The sequence below is a fragment of the Rhinoraja longicauda genome, chromosome 15 (genome assembly GCF_053455715.1).
Source record: "Rhinoraja longicauda isolate Sanriku21f chromosome 15, sRhiLon1.1, whole genome shotgun sequence".
In the NCBI taxonomy this organism is placed as follows: Eukaryota; Metazoa; Chordata; class Chondrichthyes; order Rajiformes; family Arhynchobatidae; genus Rhinoraja; species Rhinoraja longicauda.
The window spans coordinates 38,033,499-38,052,545 of NC_135967.1; the positions used below are offsets into that span (position 1 = coordinate 38,033,499).

The 19,047-nt window shown below is 42.3% G+C and overlaps 1 protein-coding gene across 2 annotated transcripts in view; it reads left to right on the plus strand.

The window, feature by feature from the left end:
- The window catches only part of arhgap20b (Rho GTPase activating protein 20b), a 108,363-nt gene that overhangs the window by 64,829 nt on the left and 24,487 nt on the right, over positions 1-19,047 (plus strand). For both annotated transcript variants that reach the window (XM_078412012.1, XM_078412011.1), the window contains exons 2-7: positions 5,349-5,434; positions 10,670-10,840; positions 12,194-12,343; positions 12,437-12,478; positions 16,048-16,132; positions 18,496-18,573. In XM_078412012.1, the coding sequence (XP_078268138.1) occupies positions 5,349-5,434; positions 10,670-10,840; positions 12,194-12,343; positions 12,437-12,478; positions 16,048-16,132; positions 18,496-18,573 (612 nt within the window). The remainder of the gene's footprint in view (positions 1-5,348; positions 5,435-10,669; positions 10,841-12,193; positions 12,344-12,436; positions 12,479-16,047; positions 16,133-18,495; positions 18,574-19,047) is intronic.

Below are 19,047 nucleotides of genomic sequence, written 5' to 3' on the forward strand. Positions count from 1 at the left end.
CACGTGAGGGCAGCACAGTGACGTAGCACCAGAGACACGGGTCCAATTCTGACTACTGGTGATGTCTGTAGGGAGTTTGTACCTTCTCCCTGTGACCGTGTGGGTTTTCTCCAGGTACCCCGGTTTCCACCCACACTTCAAAGAAGTGCAGGTTTGTAGGTTAATTGGCTTCTGTAAAAAAATGTATATTGTCCCTATTGTGTGTCGGATAGTACTAGTGTACAGCATGATTGCTGGTCAGTGCGGACTCGGTGGGCCAAAGGGCCTGTTTCCATGCTGTATCTCTAAAGTTTAAAAGTTAAAGTCTAAATTGAAGTGAGGTAGAACATGGAACATCGAACAGTACAGCAAAGGAACGGGCCCTTCATCCCACATTGTTTATGCCGAACAATGTTTCTTTATTGTCACGTACCGAGGTGCAATGAAATTCTTTTTTTGCAGCAAAGTATTACTATACATAAGCATAGATTAAGTACAAAGTGTATAGAAATAATCCACTGGGACAATATACAACAGACGCCAGGTTTTGGCATCATTTTCAAAGTCCAAGTTGCTTTAAGTGCAGTTGGGCATTAATGACTCTTGGAAAAGTACATAGAGTTTCACTCAGACAAATGCGATTTTGATAAGATAAACCATGGCAGGACTGGCACCGTAAATGGTAGGGCCCTGGGGAATGTTGTAGGGTGCAGGTGCATACTTCCATGAAAGCGGTGGTGCAAATAGACAGGATGGTGAAGAAGGCATTTGACAAAATCATTCATTGGTTAAGATATTGGGTATAGGAGTTGGGAGTCCATGTTACAGATGGTCAAATCATTGATAAGGCTACTTTTGGAGTACTGCGACCAGTTCTAGTCGCCCTGCTGTAGGAAGGTGTTATAAAAGTGGAAAGTGTTTAAAAAAAAGACTCATAAAGATGTTATCGGGTCTGGAGGGATGAATTATAACGAGAGGTTGGATAGGCTGGGACTTCTTTCTCCGGAATGTAGGAGGATGAAAGTGATCTTATGGAGGATTATAAAACCACAAGGGCCAAAGGTTTAAGGTGAGAAGAAAAAGACTTAAAAGGGACTTTTTTCACACGGAGAGTGGTGCGTATATGGAATGAGCTGCTAGGTAAAGTGATGAAGGCAGGTACAAGTATGACATTTAAAAGACATTTGGAGAGGTACATCGATAGCAAAAGACATGGGGCAGGCACATGCAAGTGGGACTGGCTCTAGTCGGCATTGGCCAGCATGGACTTGTTGGGCTGATGGGCCTGTATTCATGCTTAGAGTTTTATACCAGCAAAAAGTTGCTGGGAAGAAAGAAAATCTCTCTGAAAAATGAGGAAAGGAATTTCCTAACAGGTCATAAATTCCCAAGAAACACAAAACTGCTGCACTGAGATAATGTCCAACAGCACAGAGCAATTATTTTGAATTGATTGGAATAAATTTCTAGCCCCGTGAGATTTTACAGAAGTGGACAGGAAACAACTACTTGGAAAGCTCTCAAGAAGGAGATAGTGAAGGTTTAAAACAATTTTTTAAAAAGTGCACGAACTTTCAATTCTAGGCACACATGCAAGAGAAAATCTTGAAAAAAATATTGGGAAATAACAAGAGGGAAGAGAAAGAATGATTAAATAAACATAGAAATAGGTAAATCAGACAACAAAACTAGGCTGAATGTAGAGCTGTAAATGAATAATTTTCAGTTGTCTCCACAGAAGACGGGAATGATGTAGCCTTTGGCATTAATGAGGAAGAATGTGAAATGATAAAACACAGAGGGAGAGAACCTATTAAGGAGTCAAGCATTTTAAGTGTGGATGGTTTTCAGATCCAAATAAAATGTATCCTAGCATCTAAAAGCAAAGGATAATTTAGCCTTGGCTAGGCTGTATAAAACACAAATCAGGCTGCAGTCAGAGTGGTGAGTACAGTTCTGGATACCTTACCATAAAAATGATATGATAACATTAGAGAGGGTTTAGAGGATGGAGTCAAAGAGTTGTTGAGCTGTAAAGCATAGAAACGGGGCTTTCAATCAACTGTATCCATCCCAACCTTTTTGCTCATCCACACAAATCTCATTTGTCTGCATTTTGGTCCGATTCTTAGTGCCTTAAAGGCTTGTCTAAATGTATCTTAAATGCTGTGATTATATCTGACTTCATTGCCTCCTCTGCTAGCAAGTTTCAAAAATCAACCACTCTCTGTGTAAAAACTCTACCCTACAACCCCCTACGAATCTCTTTCTTACTTTCAACCTACCTCCCTCACTATCCATAACACCACCAACTTTTGTGTCATTGATAAACTTACTAATCTCATGCTTCTGATATTTGGAGCCAAATTGTTAAAATATGACACAACCATTAAGGCTCCCAGCATCAATTCTTGCAATTTACCTCTGGTCATAGACTTCCAATCGGAAAAGCATCCTTCCACTATCATGCTTTGCCTCTTATCAGCAAACCAATTTTGGATCGTAATTGTTGAGCTCACCTTGGACATCATGTGATTTAACCTTCTTGATCAGTCTACCATGCAGGGCATTGTCAAAAACCTTACTAAAATCCATATAGGTGATGGATTCATCTTCTTAGCCTTCAATCTTCTTGGTTAACACCTCAAAAATTTCGATCAAATTAGTGAGGCAGGATATCCCTCGTACAAAGCCATGTTGACGACCTGCTATCAATCCCTGCCTTTCCATGTGCACATAAATTCTATCCCTTACACATTCTCTACACATTTCCCTGCCACTGATGTATAGGGGGAAAAAACTGCAGATGCTGGCATAAATCGAAGGTAGACACAAAATGCTGGAGTAACTCAGCAGGTCAGGCGTCATCTTGGGTGAAGTTTCGGGTCGAAACCCTTCCATCAGTCTGAGGAAGGGTGTCGGCCTGAAACGTCACCCATTCCTTCTCTCTCTCTCTCTCGAGATGCTGCCTGACCCACTGAGTTACTCCAGCATCTTAAGTCCTCCCTGCCACTGATGTAAGGCCCACTGGCCTGTTGTAACCTGGATTGTCCCCATTGCCCTTCATAAATAAGGGATATTTATAAGGATATTGCCAAGACTCAAGAATCCAACAGTGAGTAAAAACGGACTAAAATGGGGTTATTTTATTTGGAAAGGAGCCTGAGGGGAAATTCAAATAGGGATGTAAAACTGAGAGGCCTCGGTCTAGTGAACAGAGAGGATCCTGTTAAGGATAAAAACTAGTGAGCATAGATTTATGTTTAGGAAGGAACTGCAGATGCTGGCTTACACGAAAGGTAGTCACAAAAAGCTGGAGTAACTCAATGAACCGGGCAGCATCTCTGAAGAAAAGGAATAGATGGCGTTTCGGGTTCAGACTGGGAGTCATGGGAGAGGGAAACTAGAGATATGAAAGGTATAGATAACAAATGAACGAAAGGTATGCAAACGGACAAATCAATGCCAGCAACGCTGAACAAGGAAAGGTGGAGCCCACAATGGTCCATTGTTGGCTGTGGGGAAGATGATAATGAATGATACAAACAGTGAAACTAAACAGGATGACAGTGAAACTAGTTGGATGACTAATGTGGGGGAGAGACCGAGAGAGAGGGGATTTATAATTTGTTTAAAATAGTACTATTATAGTTTGCTTGGCCTAAAAAGGCTGTTTCTGTTGCATAAGGTTCTATGATTTCTATGGAAATCAAGGCCTTGGTGTAATATCTCATTCAGTAAAATGGCAGTCTAGATTATACGCTTAAATCCCTGGAGCTAGGCTTGGATAACCTCACAACTTAGTGGCAAATGTACTATCACTAGTTGTACGTACAATGTTATTGACCAGATAGGATACAATAGAAGATATCAGAATGTTAATGAAGATGTGAGGACATAATGTGCCAAGTTTTAATTTATTCTTCAATTATTTGTTGAGTAATTTGCAGTTGATTACATTTGAAGGTGAACAAGGTGATTTGGATTCACTTCCGATCACTAAAGAGCAGTACCTCACAAACAATGGAGTCCATGGAGATCTCACAGAGTCTTAGAGCTACACCATGCTGAAACAGCACTTCAGGCAATTTGTTTATGCCGACCCAGTTGCCTAACTGAACTACACCCACTTGCCTGAGCCTGACCCATATCCCTCCAAACATTTCATGTCTTTGCAGTTGTCCAAGTGTCTTTTAAATATCAAAAATATCATAAAGGGTGGCACAGTGGTGCTGCAGTAGAATTGCTGCCTTACAGCGCCAGAGACCTTGGTTCGATCCTGACTGCGGCTGCTGTCTGTATGGAGTTTGAACATTCACCCCATGACCTGCAAGGGTTTTCTCCGGGTGCTCCGGTTTCCCCTCACACTCCAAAGACGTACAGGTTTGTAGGCTAATTGGCTTCGGTAAATTGTAAAATTATCCCTAGTGTGTGTAGGTTAGTGTACATGGTGATCACTGATCACTTGGTGGGCCAAAGGGCCTGTTTCCGTGCTGTATTTCAAAAGTCTAAAAGTCTAAATTGTACCGGTCTCTACCACTTCCTCTGCCTACTCATTCCAGACATGCTCCATCATCTGTGTGGAAAACGTCGCTCCACAGGTCCCTTTCCTCATTCACCTTAAAGCCATTTAATTTGACATTCTTTGAACTTTAGATAGACACAAAATGCTGGAGTAACTCAGCAAGACAGGCAGCATCTCTAGAGAGAAGGAATGGGTGACGTTTCGGGTCAGACTCAAGAAGGGCCCGACCCGAAACGTCACCCATTCCTTCTCTCCAGAGATGCTGCCTGTCCTGCTGAGTTACTCCAGCGTTTTGTGTTTATCTCGGTTTCAACCAGTACATACTGTTCCTTCCTACACATTCGTTGAACTTTTCTCTCTTCATCCCCATGGAAGAGTGCAAACTGTGATCATTACATCTGTTTACCTTTAAGAGCATAAAGATTAACAAAAAAAAAAGTCAGGTTTACCTAAAGTAAAATATAGTGAAGCAAAATATCATGAATCCTGGAATCCTGGAAACCTGAAATAACGCAGAGGTGCTGGAAAGTGACAAAAGAGCACTTTGTTGAGACTGAATAAGATTTAATGCTTTAGGTCACATAATGAAATGTTGAAAGGGAAGGTACTGCACCAATTCAACCTTGAGATGGTTCTATACTTGCCTTTTTTTTAACTTACAATATATTTTGCAGCAGTTGCAATTCTATAAATAGTATTGAATTTATGATATGATTGAAATGATAGAGAGCAGAAATATGTTGCAGCCTTTTGATTCCGTGGGCTAAAGATGTCAGATTAGATTGATGTTAAAAAGCAAAGTTGAGGAAATTATTTTTTTTTTGGTTTTCCTTTTATCACACAGAAAATGAAGCCAGCGATTGAGAGGAAACGCTCAGCACCTACCATGGTCTTCAGCAAAGCACTCAACAGATCCAGGTTACCTTCCAGGTCGGAATTCAAAATGTCTTAATTATACAACTCTGGTAAAAAATGTGGGTGATTTAAAAGACGTAATTTAGATAGGGGTGCAGAACACCAGATAAAACACACAGCAAATTGAACAACTTTGGGGAAAAAGTGTCTCAGATTTCAGAAAAGATCAATTGATAAAAATGCAAAAGGAAAACATGAGACTGCTACAGAACCACAGTGGCATGGTGGCGCAGCGGTGGAGTTGTTGCCTTACGGCGCCAGAGACCTGGGTTCGATCCTGACCACGGGTGTTGTCTGTACGGAGTTTGTATGTTCTCCCCGTGACCTGCGTGGGTTTTCTCCGAGTGCTCCTGTTTTCTCCCACACTCCAAAGATGGACAGGTTTGTAGGCTAATTGGCTTTGGTAAAATTGCAAATTGTCCCAAGTGTGCGAGGATCACTGGTCGGCCTGAACTCGGTGGGCCGAAGGACCTGTTTCCCTGCTGTATCTCTAAACTAAACTAAACTAAACCAGAAAAAGAATGTGGGGTTTTTCTCTTTCAGTTGATAACTAACTGCTGTGTCCATTGAATGCATTTAGTTTCTAAACAGGTTTCTGACTTGAAAGTTAGCATCAAACAAATCTGTATGCATTAATTGTTATGGCTTCCTGATAACCCAAGAAGTAGATCCCTTTCACCAATTATATGCCCATGTTGTAGTTCCAAGCATCCTCCAGGACTCAGTATTGAGTTCTCCAAGTTTAGTTTAGTTTAGTTGAGAAATAGTTTAGAGATGCAGCATGGAAACAGGCCCTTCGGCCCACCAAGCCCACACTGACCATCGATCACCTGTTCACACTAGTGCTATTTTATTCTACTTTCTCATTCACACATTCTAAACCCTAGGACAATTTTACAGAGGCTAATTGACCTTTGGGATGTGAGAGAAAACCAGAGGAAAGCCACTCGGTCAAAGGGAGAGCGTGCAAACCTAGTACGTTGTCCCCATGACCACGTGGGTTTTCTCCGGGTGCTCCGGTTTCCTCCCACTCCAAAGACGTACAGGTCTGTAAATTAAGTGGCTTTGATAAAATTGTAAATTGTCCCTAGGGTGTCTGATATTGCTAGTGTATGTGGTGATCGCTGATTGGCGTGGACTCAGTGGGCCGAAGGGCTTGTTTCCACACTGTATCTCTAAAGTCTGTGATTTGAACTGTTAACTGAATCTCTTTCCATAGATGAAGTCTGACCTGCCTAGTCTTTTTCCATTTTCATTTCCAATTTCCAGCATCTGCAGTTGTTAATGATTTTCACTTTCTGTAAACATAAATAATGTAAAAGAAACAATTATGGGCCTTTTTTTGGAATGTTTGCATGCATAATATATGCAATTGTGCCATTTGGGAAATTGAAATGGGCTTTGCCTCTGATGAAAATTGTTATAATTTCCCCTTCTTATTTCATGCTGTGATGTTATCATCAATATGCTTTGCAGCCCTTCATTACTGACCGAGACAGTTTGGATCAAAAGGACTGTGAAATGCCTTTTTCATGTCAAGTTCATAGTTGTGCAAGGAGCACGTTACATAAAACGTAGTAGGACTGGCATGATTTAAAATGCTCTCTGGGGTATTATTTTTTACGTGTTAAAAGTTATTCCTGTAGTTTTTATTTATATAAAAATTATTTGTTGGTACAGATTGACGCTACTGTGAACTGATAAGTGCAGTTCACAGATCCCTTTAACTGTGGCCTCAAAGCTGCTACTGATTTTTGGAAGGTTTGGATCAAGGGGGATATTTGGCCCATTCTGATCCCTGTTACCTTCTTGCTCATAATTCTGAAACCCCCCTCCTGTTTTTGGCCTCATCTCTATGACGTTTTACCCCTCCTGCCTCACTCTGTGTCCTCTCCCACCTTTCTGGGAATGAGTGGGCTGGATGTCCACTGATGTATCTGTCATATGTTCAATACATGTGTCGGCAGATATTTAACTTTGTTGACATATGAACTGGCTGGGAAAAGCTTGCACTGCTGTGTCTAACATTAGACCTTTCTCTGCTTTAAAGTTAAAATTATTATGAATACTTGATGCCTCTTCCCAATAACTATGGGTGAACAATTTGTAAACCTTTCCAATTTGTTTTGAGTGTTTCCAGTCATTGGAATGTTGAGGAGGGTTTACTGTTTCTCCATTTTACTCTTCTCCAATTATGGGCATGTTTTGGCATTATTTTTATTGATCCATTTATGTGGTCAGTGATTTCCACTTCCCAGTAATGTTTTAATTTTGCGTTTAGTTTAGTCTAGAGATACAGCGTGGAAACAGGCCCTTCGGCCGACTGAAGCCGCACTGACCAGTGATCCCCGCACACTAACACTATCCTACACACACTAGGGTCAATTTACATTTATACCAAGCCAATTAACCTACAAACCTGTAAGTCTTTGGAGTGTGGGAGGAAAGTGAAGATCCTGGAGAAAACATGTACCCGTAGTCAGGATTGAACCCGGGTCTCTGGCGCTGTAAGGCAGTAGCTCTACCGCTGCACCACCGTGCGTAGAGACCCAGATTTGATCCTGACTACAGGTGCTGTCAGTATGGAGTTTGTACATTCTCCCCGTGACCTATGTGGGATTTCTCTGGGATCTCCGGTTTCCTCCCACACTCCAAAGACGTACAGGTTTGTAGGTTAATTGGCTTGGTATAATTGTAAATTGTCCCTAGTGTATGTAGGATAGTGTTAGTGTGTGGGGATCGACGGTCGGCATGGACTCGGTGGGCCGAATGGCCCATTTCCGCGCTGTATCTCTAAACTAAACTAAACTAAACTAAGCTGCCTTAGGCTCATGTTGTCTCCTTTCCCCTTTGGGAATTTTTTTCTCCATTAATAACTAAATGTCTTTCTTTTTGGTTGTTCACTATCTCTTTATGTTGCCATGGACAGTCTCCAAAGTACACCTTTCAATCGTACTCTGTGCGTATGTAGCACTCACTGATGCTGGAGTTTACATTAAACCATCCGCTCTCCACTAAAGTGCAGCAATTCCTGGTCCTTGCATGCCATGGAATGTAGTGCACTTGCTCAGTGCACTGTATTATTCCCAGTACCCGTGCGCAGTGTGGGATTTCAGCCCTCACTCTTCTCGCAGAAATTCTTGACTTTATTTGGCAAATGGCTGCACAAACAATCTCTCCATCCTGAGAACCGCGATGGAAAACTTTAAACAGCTGCTTTGATATATTGCTCTCTAATTAACTGTTGTCAGTTTGGCCCAGACTGCCTGAGCATCGATGGAATTTTCATGCTTCTGATCTGTTTACAGAAGCTAGAATTTATGCAACCTAAAAGCAGGTTCATCCTCTCTCTGTCAGCGACTCGATGCTGTACTGACGCACGGTTAAAGTGTGAGAACCATTATTGGTAATCACAAAACTTTTACAAGTTCTGGCACATTGTCCAAATGTTTTAAATTTGAAAACCAAAACTGACTCAAACTGTGTGCTCACAAACTATGCGGCTAAAACCGAAGAGATTATCTTTATAGAATTGACAATGGACCTTGTAAATTGAAATCAGGTTTTATTGTGCCTCATTAGTTCTTTCTTCGGTTTTGTGCTGTTCTTGTTGTTCCCACTTTTAGTGATGTTGTTAACTCCTGTGATGTTCAAGTGATTTTCCAGTATTTTGCTAAATTATCCAAGTATAATTGAGCAAGTAGCTGAAGCTGTAACTATTTCTAATGGCTGAAGGGCACATGAACAGAGAGGGCTATTTTATGATGATTAGCAAACAAAATGGTGGCAACTTGAAGGAGATGTTAGGATTCCACATGCACTGCTGGATAGTCTGGTTTAGAAATAGAGCGCGGAAACAGGTCCTTATGCCCACTGAGTCCACGCCGACCATTGATCACCCCATACATCAGCTCTACGTTACCCCAGTTTTGCATCCTACACACTAGGGGCTATTTACAGAAGCAAATTAACCTACAAACCTGCACGTGTTTGGAATGTGGGAGGAAATCAGAGCACCTGGAGAAAACGCAAGCAGTCACCGAGAGAACGTACAAACTCTGTACAGACAGCACCCATAGTCAAGATTGCACCTGGGTCTGGCGCTGTAAAGGGCAGCAGCTCTACCGCTGTGCCACTGCGCCACCTCGTTAATACAAAGAGTAGCAATAGCAGCCATCAAAACAGAATGGCATCAATTTATAAAGAACAAGGACATGAGTGGCTCATTAACGACTGTTCAGTCCAGGTTGCCCTCAAGTCCTGGCAACATCGTTGTAAATCTTCTCTGCACTCTTTCCAGTTTAACGACATCCTTCCAATAACAGGGTGACCAAAACTGAACACAATACTCCAAATGTGGCCTCACCAACAACGTCTTATACAAAAAGGCGTTGTCCTCTATCAAAAATATGATCACCCTGCCCTTTACTGTCGATGCTCCATTTTAAGGAACACTAAATGCTTTTACTTTTCTTGAACGAGTATCCCTGTGCCCTTCTCAACAAGTACCAATCGGCTCCTATTTAAAGGGCTCGGGGACAATTTGAATAAACTAGCTTAAAAAATTTCCATTGTAGATATTAACTTTGTAGAACATTCAATAATACACTACCCTTACTTTCTTAATTTCATATGTGGTATTACTCACTAAAGATTAATCTAATCAGTTTCACAGAATACATTTTTTCAATTATTTTGTTCGGTTTTCTATCAGTTCTTCATCTTTTGTGGGAAAGTACTTACAGTCTGCATGGTTCCTGTCTCCAGAATCATGATAAAAATCAAGAAACCCATACGTACAGGCATAGTCTCTGTTTTGCAACATTCTTTAGATTTTTTCCTAAGTAAAATCATAGGTAAGGTGGGACACTTTAAAGGGTTAATCAGTAACGTAATAAGTTACATTTCAAACAAGCTTTTCATGTGATAAGGCAGCTTAAGTAAGCTTATGAGGTGAAATGATGTAGTTTATAATATAGAATGGTAAGATAGGATGTATAAAGGCAAAAATCTTAAAAATCTATTACTTAGGATCAATACAATGACATCATAAGATGATAAGACAAGGAGTAGAATTAGGCCATTCGGCCCGTCGAGTCTGCCATTTGATCATGGCTGATCTATTTTTCCCTCTCAACCCCATTGTCCTACCGTCTTCCCATTGCCTTTGACGCCCTGACTAATCATGAATCATTGTCTAATCAATATCAATGGTTTCCCAGACCATGTTAACAGTTTGTTTCTCTGCAGAGATGGGCCACATTCCCCCACGTCTCCTGACAGTAAGGCTCTGGTTCGGGCCTTCAGCACTCCCACCACGGCCTTCATCATGGATGAACGGGTCCAGCTCACGACAGGACTGCAGACACAGGAGCGGCACCTCTTCCTCTTCAGTGATGTCCTGGTGATTGCTAAATTAAAGTAAGGATTTCATAAGCGTTGCTTTTAAGTTATATTAAGTTATGATTCCTTAAATTCTACTCCCTTGCACAACAATGGAAATGAATATTATGCACGTTTTTGTTGAAATTTCACCATGGATCTTGTTTAATTTGTGTAACCATGTATTTTTGTTTAATCATCTCCATACCTACATATCTTAAGGTAAGATCCTGTTTTGTATTGAGTCCTGGCTGTAAAATACAATGATGAGTTTAGAAAATGTAACTAAAAATGTTATTTCCTTCCAAGCCCATGCTATCACTTTGTAACCTAAGCAATAAAATGAACAATGGGAATAGCCAAAATATTAAAACTATGCAGGTGGGTTGGCTGGTGCAGGCAAGTTGGGCTGAAGGGCCTGTTTGTACGCTGTAAGACTCTATGACTATGACTCTATGGCATATCTTAAAGACACCAGCTAGTACTCACCAGCTAGTTCACTGAAGAAAAAATAATACCTGGGATATTATTCACACTGAAGGACGCTGGATTCCCTTGGTCTCCACTCAAATTGGCTGGTAGAACTGTTGCCCTCATCGTGCCAGAGACCCATGTTCGATCATAATCTTGGGTGCTGTCTGTGTGGAGTTTGCACCTTCTCCGTGGATTTTAACTAGTTTCCTCCCTCATCCAAAGACATGTGGGGAGGTAGGTTAATTGGCCTCTAAATTGTTCCCAGTGTGCAGGGTGCAGATGCCAAAGTGGGCTAACATTGATGTAGTGTGAATGGGTGACTGATGGTTGGCGTGGACCTGGTGGGCTGAAGGGCCTGTATCTGTGCACCATCTTTCAATTTCAATCAATACGTCAACAAAACACAAAGTGGTGGAGGAACGCAGCAAGTCAGGCAGCGTCTGTGGAGAAATGGATTGGTTCTCCATTTGCAGTTTCTCCAATGCAGTTTCAGGTCAGGACTCTTCCTCAGATGAAGATGGCTGGGCGAAGAAGGACCTGACCTAAAACTTCACTAGTGCTAATGCTACCCAACCGGTGTTTTGCTCAAGAGGCCAACATCACTAATTGAGACACAAAAAGCTGGAGTAACTCGGTCGGTCAGGCAGCATCTCTGGAGAGAAGGAAGTCTCTGGTGCTGTAAGGCAGCAACTTTACCACTACGTCACTGTGCCATCCTCCAAATATAATATTGTGAGTTGAATCAGAAACTGCAGATGCTGGTTTAAACCAAATAGCTTGAAGAAGGGTCTCGACCCAAAACGTCACCCATTCCTTGTCTCCAGAGATGCTGCCTGTCCCGCTGAGTTACTCCAGCTTTTTGTGTCTATGAACTGAACTGAGCTGAATCTGCTCTGAACTTTCTTTAATACCGTGCAGGTCGTCGACAAACCTGAAGCTGAAGAACCAGGTCAGATTGTGTGAGATGTGGACAGCCTTCTGCAATGATGAAGTGTGTGAGAGGAAAACAAGTCCAGAAAATTCCTTCGTTATCGGATGGCCCACAACGAACTGCGTGATCACCTTTAGGTATAAGATCAATTTGCCTTGATCTGTCTAAGTTGTTTGGGAAAGATGCGACTTGACAAAAACGGAACTAATCTTTTTCTAAATACCTTGCAGTTCATCAGAAGTAAGGGAGAAGTGGCTTTCAGCTCTGCAATGGTAAGAAATTAAACATCATTATTTATTAATAGGATATTTAATGCTTTATATAGGGCGGTGTATTTATGGTTAAAAAAAACATCTTAAAATGGACAACTGTATTTCTAATATTCATTTCAGTTGAAGTGGGTAACAGTATTCCTTCTTGAAATGGGTGCAGTTTCAACAGTGTTGGCTGCTTGCCATGCCTACATTCTTCATACTAGGTATAGTCAGTGAACATCTACTGTGTGAGAGCATCATAACCTGACACAGATCTGACCTAACTCGATTTCCACACGTCTCGAAAAGCAACCAAAACTTGAAGATCACTATCAGTGGTACATTAAGAATAAATTGCTCCTAATATCGCTGCCTCATCGTGTACAACGCATTCCACCACCTTCACTCCCACCCTCAACCTCAAACCCCCACGGACGTTTATGAAGATTGGTTTCCCGTGAGGTTGTTCGTCCGCAGGCTTTAAATACCCAAAAAAGGAAGTACCTGGATCTATTTTGAGCTTCTGGGGGAGTAGGTGTGGGCTGTGTGGTTTTGTAGTAATAGGTTAGATATCATGCACAATTGAGAAAGTACCCTTTGCATCATTTTGTAGAGAAACCTGCTTAGCCAAATGGGTTCAATATGGGTCGAAGGCCTGTTCATGTGCTATATTGTTAATGGCTCTCTGGAAAATCCAGCACTTTTGAAAAACGTTATCCTTTCACATCATTCCTAGCATTGTGGTCAAAGTAATAACGTTTTTCTACGTACTAAGAAACAAATTTTCTTGATACATCTGTGCGCATAAAACTGGCTTTGATGACAATGATATCTTTAGTGTTGTCCTTAAAAAAAATGAAGGCCACACTGTCTTTCAATGCTGATGTTATGAAGTGGCTTCATGCTGGGGAACAATCTTTCTGCCAGAGATAGCATCTTTCTGTTACAGCCATCTGCTAAATTTCCTTGTTGCTACTTAATGCCAGATTAAAAACAACCAAACAATGGATTTGTGGATTAAGCACCATTCTTGCAAACTGGAATCATGAGTACCTTTTCCTTGTTGTTAATTTAGTTTAGAGATATAACATGGAGACAGGCCCTTCAGCCCACCGAGACCATGCTGACCATCAAACATCGGTTCACGCTAGTTCTCTGCACACACTACACACTAGGGACAATTTTAGAGGCAAACTAATGTACAACCCTTAATGTTCCTAATGTCCTTTGAGGTTAATGATCTCTCTTAACAAAATCTGTGCTGGTGAAATACTGAGTCCAACCCCCATTTTGGACATAGACACAAAAATTGGAGTAACTCAACTGGTCAGGCAGCATCTCTAGAGAAAAAGAATAGGTGACGTTTCGGGTCGAGGCCTTTCTTCAGACTGAGAGTCAGGGGAGAGGGAAGCGAGAGATATGAAAAGGAACATAGAACAAATGAATGCAAAATCATAAAATCAAAGCCAGCTATGATGATCAAGGAGCCAGAGAACAGGAGGAATCACAGAGGGGGAGCAGCGAGAGAGGGTGTTGCAGAACTCTCATCGGAGAGAGGAGGAGAACTTCTTCAAAGTAGGCATACTTTGAGAAGGTTTTGCAGTGGAACAGATTAAATGTGTGAGGAAGGATTCTGGACAAACGCCTAAAATGTTTATTTAAAAACTGAAATCACCTACTCTGATTTTTAAAATACCATCTGCGCATTAATTTGTTTGAAATGCACCATGGCAGGTCAGCCATCCATTCCTGCAACGATGTGCCCCTAAATACACCAGTCAGCTCCACCGAAGAAAGAAATCCATCTATACAGTGTATTAGCTCTTGGTCTTGCTCAGTTCCACAGTCCAATGCTCATCACAAAAATGTATAACAAATTACTTATGGAAGTATCATTCATGTTGTGGTAAGTGCAGTTTGTTATAACCTGCCAGGACTTCAGGCCTGAGCTATCAGCATATAAACACCTAATCTCAATCTAACGTAATATCTGTGCCATCTTTTAGGGGAAGTCTTTTAGGACCGAGATGAGAAAAAAATTCTTCACACAGAGAGTGGTGAGTCTGTGGAATTCTCTGCCACAGAAGGTAGTTGAGGCCAGTTCATTGGCTAGAGGGAGTTAGATGTGGCCCTTGTGACTAGGGGTCAGGGGTATGGAGAGAAGGCAGGTACAGGTTACTGAGCTGGATGATCAGCCATGATCATATTGAATGGCGGTGCAGGCTCGAAGGGCCGAATGGCCTACCCCTGCACCTATTTTCTATGTTCTATGTTTCTATCTTATGTAAGAAGTCAAACTGCGCTCAGCTACTTTTAAGAGTAACTCTTAGTAAAGTCTGCAGTGTAAAATTATGGAATAATAAAAAATCAAACAGAAAAATAGAAGAAAGTGATCTGTGAATAACAAAATGGGGATATAAAGAACTGCAGGTGTGGAATCTTGAGCAAAACACAAAGTGCCTGAGTAACTCATTGGGTCAGGCAGCATCTGTGGAGGGAATATACAGGTAACATTTTGGGTCGGGATGGATTCTCTTCATTATTCACATTTTATATTACTTTAAAGTACCATCAGTCCCAGGGCCAGGAGGTCTTTGGCCCAATCACCTGTAACTAAAAGTCTTGTGATCGTAGAATCAGTCTAGAAAATAGCTAGGATCTCCTTTTATCATTGCTCCTCAGGACTTATACTCAAAAAACTTGTGCAAACGTGTGGTAATCTGAGAATGTATCTTTTCTTATTACATTGTCAACTGGTCTTCTAGTACACACTGTCAAAACTGACACATGAAGAATGGTTACTTGGTTAAGGAGCTAGAACTATGAAACTGTACTCTTTGGAGAGGTCATAAGTTCATAAGTGATAGGAGTAAAATTAGGCCATTTGGCCCTCAGGTCTACCCCGCCAATCAATCATGGCTGATCTATCTTTCCCTTTTAACCCCATTCTCCTGCTTTCTCCCCATAACCTCTGACACCCATACTAATCAAGAATCTATCTATCTCTGCCTTAAACATATCCATTGACTTGGCCTCCACAGCCTTCTGCGGCAATGAATTCCACAGATTCACCACCCTCTGATTGCTGGTTGGCGATTCACCACCATCTTCCTAAAGGAGTGTCCTTTTAGTCTGAGGCCATGACCTCTGGTCCTAGACTCTCCCACTAGTGGAAATATCCTCTCCACATCCACGCTATCCAGGCCTTTCACTATTCAGGTAGTTTCAATGAGGTCCCCCCTCATCCTTCTAAACTCCAGCGAGTAGAGGCCCAGTGCCTTCAAACACTCATCATTCCTAGGATAATTCTCGTAAACCTTCTCTGGACCCTTCCCAATGCCAGCACATCCTTCCTCAGATATGGGGCCCAATATTGCTCACAATGAGAGTTGAAAGGAAGTGAGGTTAGCTAATTGGAAGAAACAATTGTTTAACATGTAAAATTTGTTATTTACCCTTTGGAATGCATTATTATTGCAGTCCTCCTTCAGTTCAACTAGATCAAAACAGACTGTTCACAGATTTCAACTTGTTCTGAACAGTTTATGTGAGGAGATATCAATCATGATTGTTTGATCTGTGCATAGGCAAATCAAAGAGATGAAAGATGATGAACATCCAAAGAAAATATCTATGAAGATATTAGTGATGACAACACAGAGTGGAGCTTCAGTATGTATTGTCTTATCTTAATGTGTATTTTTATAAAATATAACCAAATAATAAAAAATAGATTAATTGTTTTAACTGTTTTTCTAATAGTAGACATCTGCTCAGAAAAGGCTAAACAAATGTTGTGGATTATTTAGTTTAGTTTAGTTTAGAGATACAACATGGAAACAGGCATATATATGGGCGTGGCTGTGTTCTGCAGCTGCGGCTCACCGGCAGTCTCTCCGTTTTCTTTTTGGTGTTTTTTAGTCAATGTTGATGTTAAATGTACGTTTTGTTTTATTTTTAATTCTGTGTATGTAGGGGGGTGGTGGGGGGGTTGGGGGAAACCTTTTTTTAAATCTCCTCCTCAACGGAGATGCGACCTTTACCGTGTCGTATCTCCTTTCGCGCAACGGCCTAACATCGTGGAGTCGGCGGCCTCCAGCTGGGATCGACCTCGAAGACTCCGGTCGCAGGGCCTGGACTTACCATCTCGGAGGTTTCGGCCGTGGGCCTTGCAGACCGCAACATCTGGAGTTCGCAGGTCCCTGGCTGGCGACCGGCTTTTGGGAGCTCCAGCCGTAGCAGCTTCGACCGCCCCGAAGCACGAGGCACGATCAACCCGCCCGCAGGCCCTTCATCGCCCTGCGTGGCCTGGCCGCGGCACTTTACATCGCCCGGTGGGGGCTCAGGATTCTCATCGCCCTGCGTGGCTCGGCCGCAGCATTTTCCATCGCCCGGTGGGGGCTCAGGACTTTCATCGGCCTGCTCGGCTCGGCTCGGCCCTGGGACTTTCCATCGCCCGGTGGGGGCTTCAAGGGGTTGGGAGCCTCGATCGCCTCGTGGCGCCACGGGAGAAGAACGAGGAGGAGATAAGACTTTGCCTTCCATCACAGTGAGGGTATGCCTGGAGCAATCACTGTGATGGCTGTTTTGTGTAAAAAATTGTATCTGTGTGTCTTGTGTTCTTTAATGTCTACTGCCGGACTCTGACGTGAGAGGACGCTGGCGTTGAGTATTCGCCGCTTTTCCGTCAGGATAGTTTGTCTGTTTGTCTGTTTGTTTCTATGTTAATTGTATTTGTAAAGCGCTTTGTGCATGTGTTAAGGCGCTATATAAAATAAATATATTATTATTATTATTATATTCAACCCAGAGTGTCCACACCGACCAGCGATCCCTGTACACTAGCACTATCCTATGCACTGGGGACAATTTATAATTTTTACCAAATCCAATTCAAAAACTTCACTGTCCTTTGAGTGAAGACGCCATCCCTCAACTCAGCATATAATCCTCCAACGCGTTCATCGCCTCCAATGGGATCCCACTACTGGCCACATCTTCCCATCTCCACCCCTTTCTGCTTTCCGCAGAGACTGTTCCCTCCGCAACTCCCTGGTCAACTCATCCCTTCCCACCCAAACCACCCCCTCCCCAGGTACTTTCCCCTGCAACCACAGGAGATGCAACACCTGTCTCTTTACCACCCCCTCGACTCCATCCAAGGACCCCGACAGTCTTTCCAGGTGAGGCAGAGATTCAACCTCATCTACTGTATCCGCTGTTCCAGGTATCAATTTCCGTACATCGGCGAGACCAAGCGCAGGCTAGGCAATCATTTCGCTGAACACCTCCGCTCAGTCCGCCTTAACCTATCTGACCTCCTGGTTGCTCAGCACTTTAACTCCCCCTCCCATTCCCAATCTGACCTTTCTGTCCTGGGCCTCCTCCATTGTCAGATTGAGGCCCAATGCAAATTGGAGGAACAGCACCTCATATTTCACTTGAGTAGCTTACACCCCAGTGGTATGAACAGTGACTTCTCTAACTTCAAATAGCCCTTGCTTTCCATCTCTCTCCACCCCCTCCCCTTTCCCACTTCTCCCACCAGTCTTACTCTAGAGATAGACTACATTCTATCTCTATCCTGCCCACTCCCCTGACATCAGTCTGAAGAAGCGTCACGACTCGAAACGCCACCCATTTCTTCTCTCCAGGGAAGCTACCTGTCACGCATTACTCCAGCATTTTGTGTCTGTCATCCCTCAACTCAGTCCTGAATGGCTTTATTTTGAGTTTGTGAGCCCTGCTTCCACAGTATGACCAATGCTGCCCAGAAGTTGGCTATTTTCATTAGATGATGTTAGTTCCATCAGAGGGGACCAGTGTAAGAATGCCCAGTTGGTACTTTCACCAGCTGGGTGTAATATACCATCTGGGGTAGAGTAGCGAGATTGTTATCCGATTGGAAATCCTACAAGTGATTTGGAAGTTATTGAAATATAAAGTGTTCCATTTCCTAATGTGAACTATTTTAACTTTGTAAAGCAATATGTTTGTAAAAAACCTTTCATACAAAACTATTTTTGATTTATTAGGCATTAACACTCAAGGTGGCTAACACAGATACAGCAAGAAAGGTTATTAAAATGGCAGCTCAACAACTCAATGCAAAAGTAAGTTTGATGCCTGTACAGTTATGAGTGTATAATATGGACTGAATAATCCAGAGATTACTTAAGTCGTGTCTCATTGAAAATGGTTATGTGCAGTGACTAACCTGGAACTGTACCCAAATTGCGGCAGTTCTTCAAAGGGCCTTTGTACACATGTAAACTTAAGGAGCCACCTCAATGACTGACATTATTTTGTAAGGATTACATTGCATTTGTAACCAAATGTGATTTTTTATGAATGACGAGTGTGTTTTGGATGCAAAACTATTTCGTATGGCATTTGGGCATTTTGACTTTGTTTAGAGAAGGAATGTGAGGTTTAGATGACACATATTAACAGAGGGAAATCCAACAGTGGATCTGAATAGCTGTTGGATTTGATAGTCTCAGCTTTAGACTTCAGTCTTTACTGTAGAGATACGGCGCAGAAACAGGCTCTTCGGCCCAACGTCCACTCAGACCAGCGATCATCCC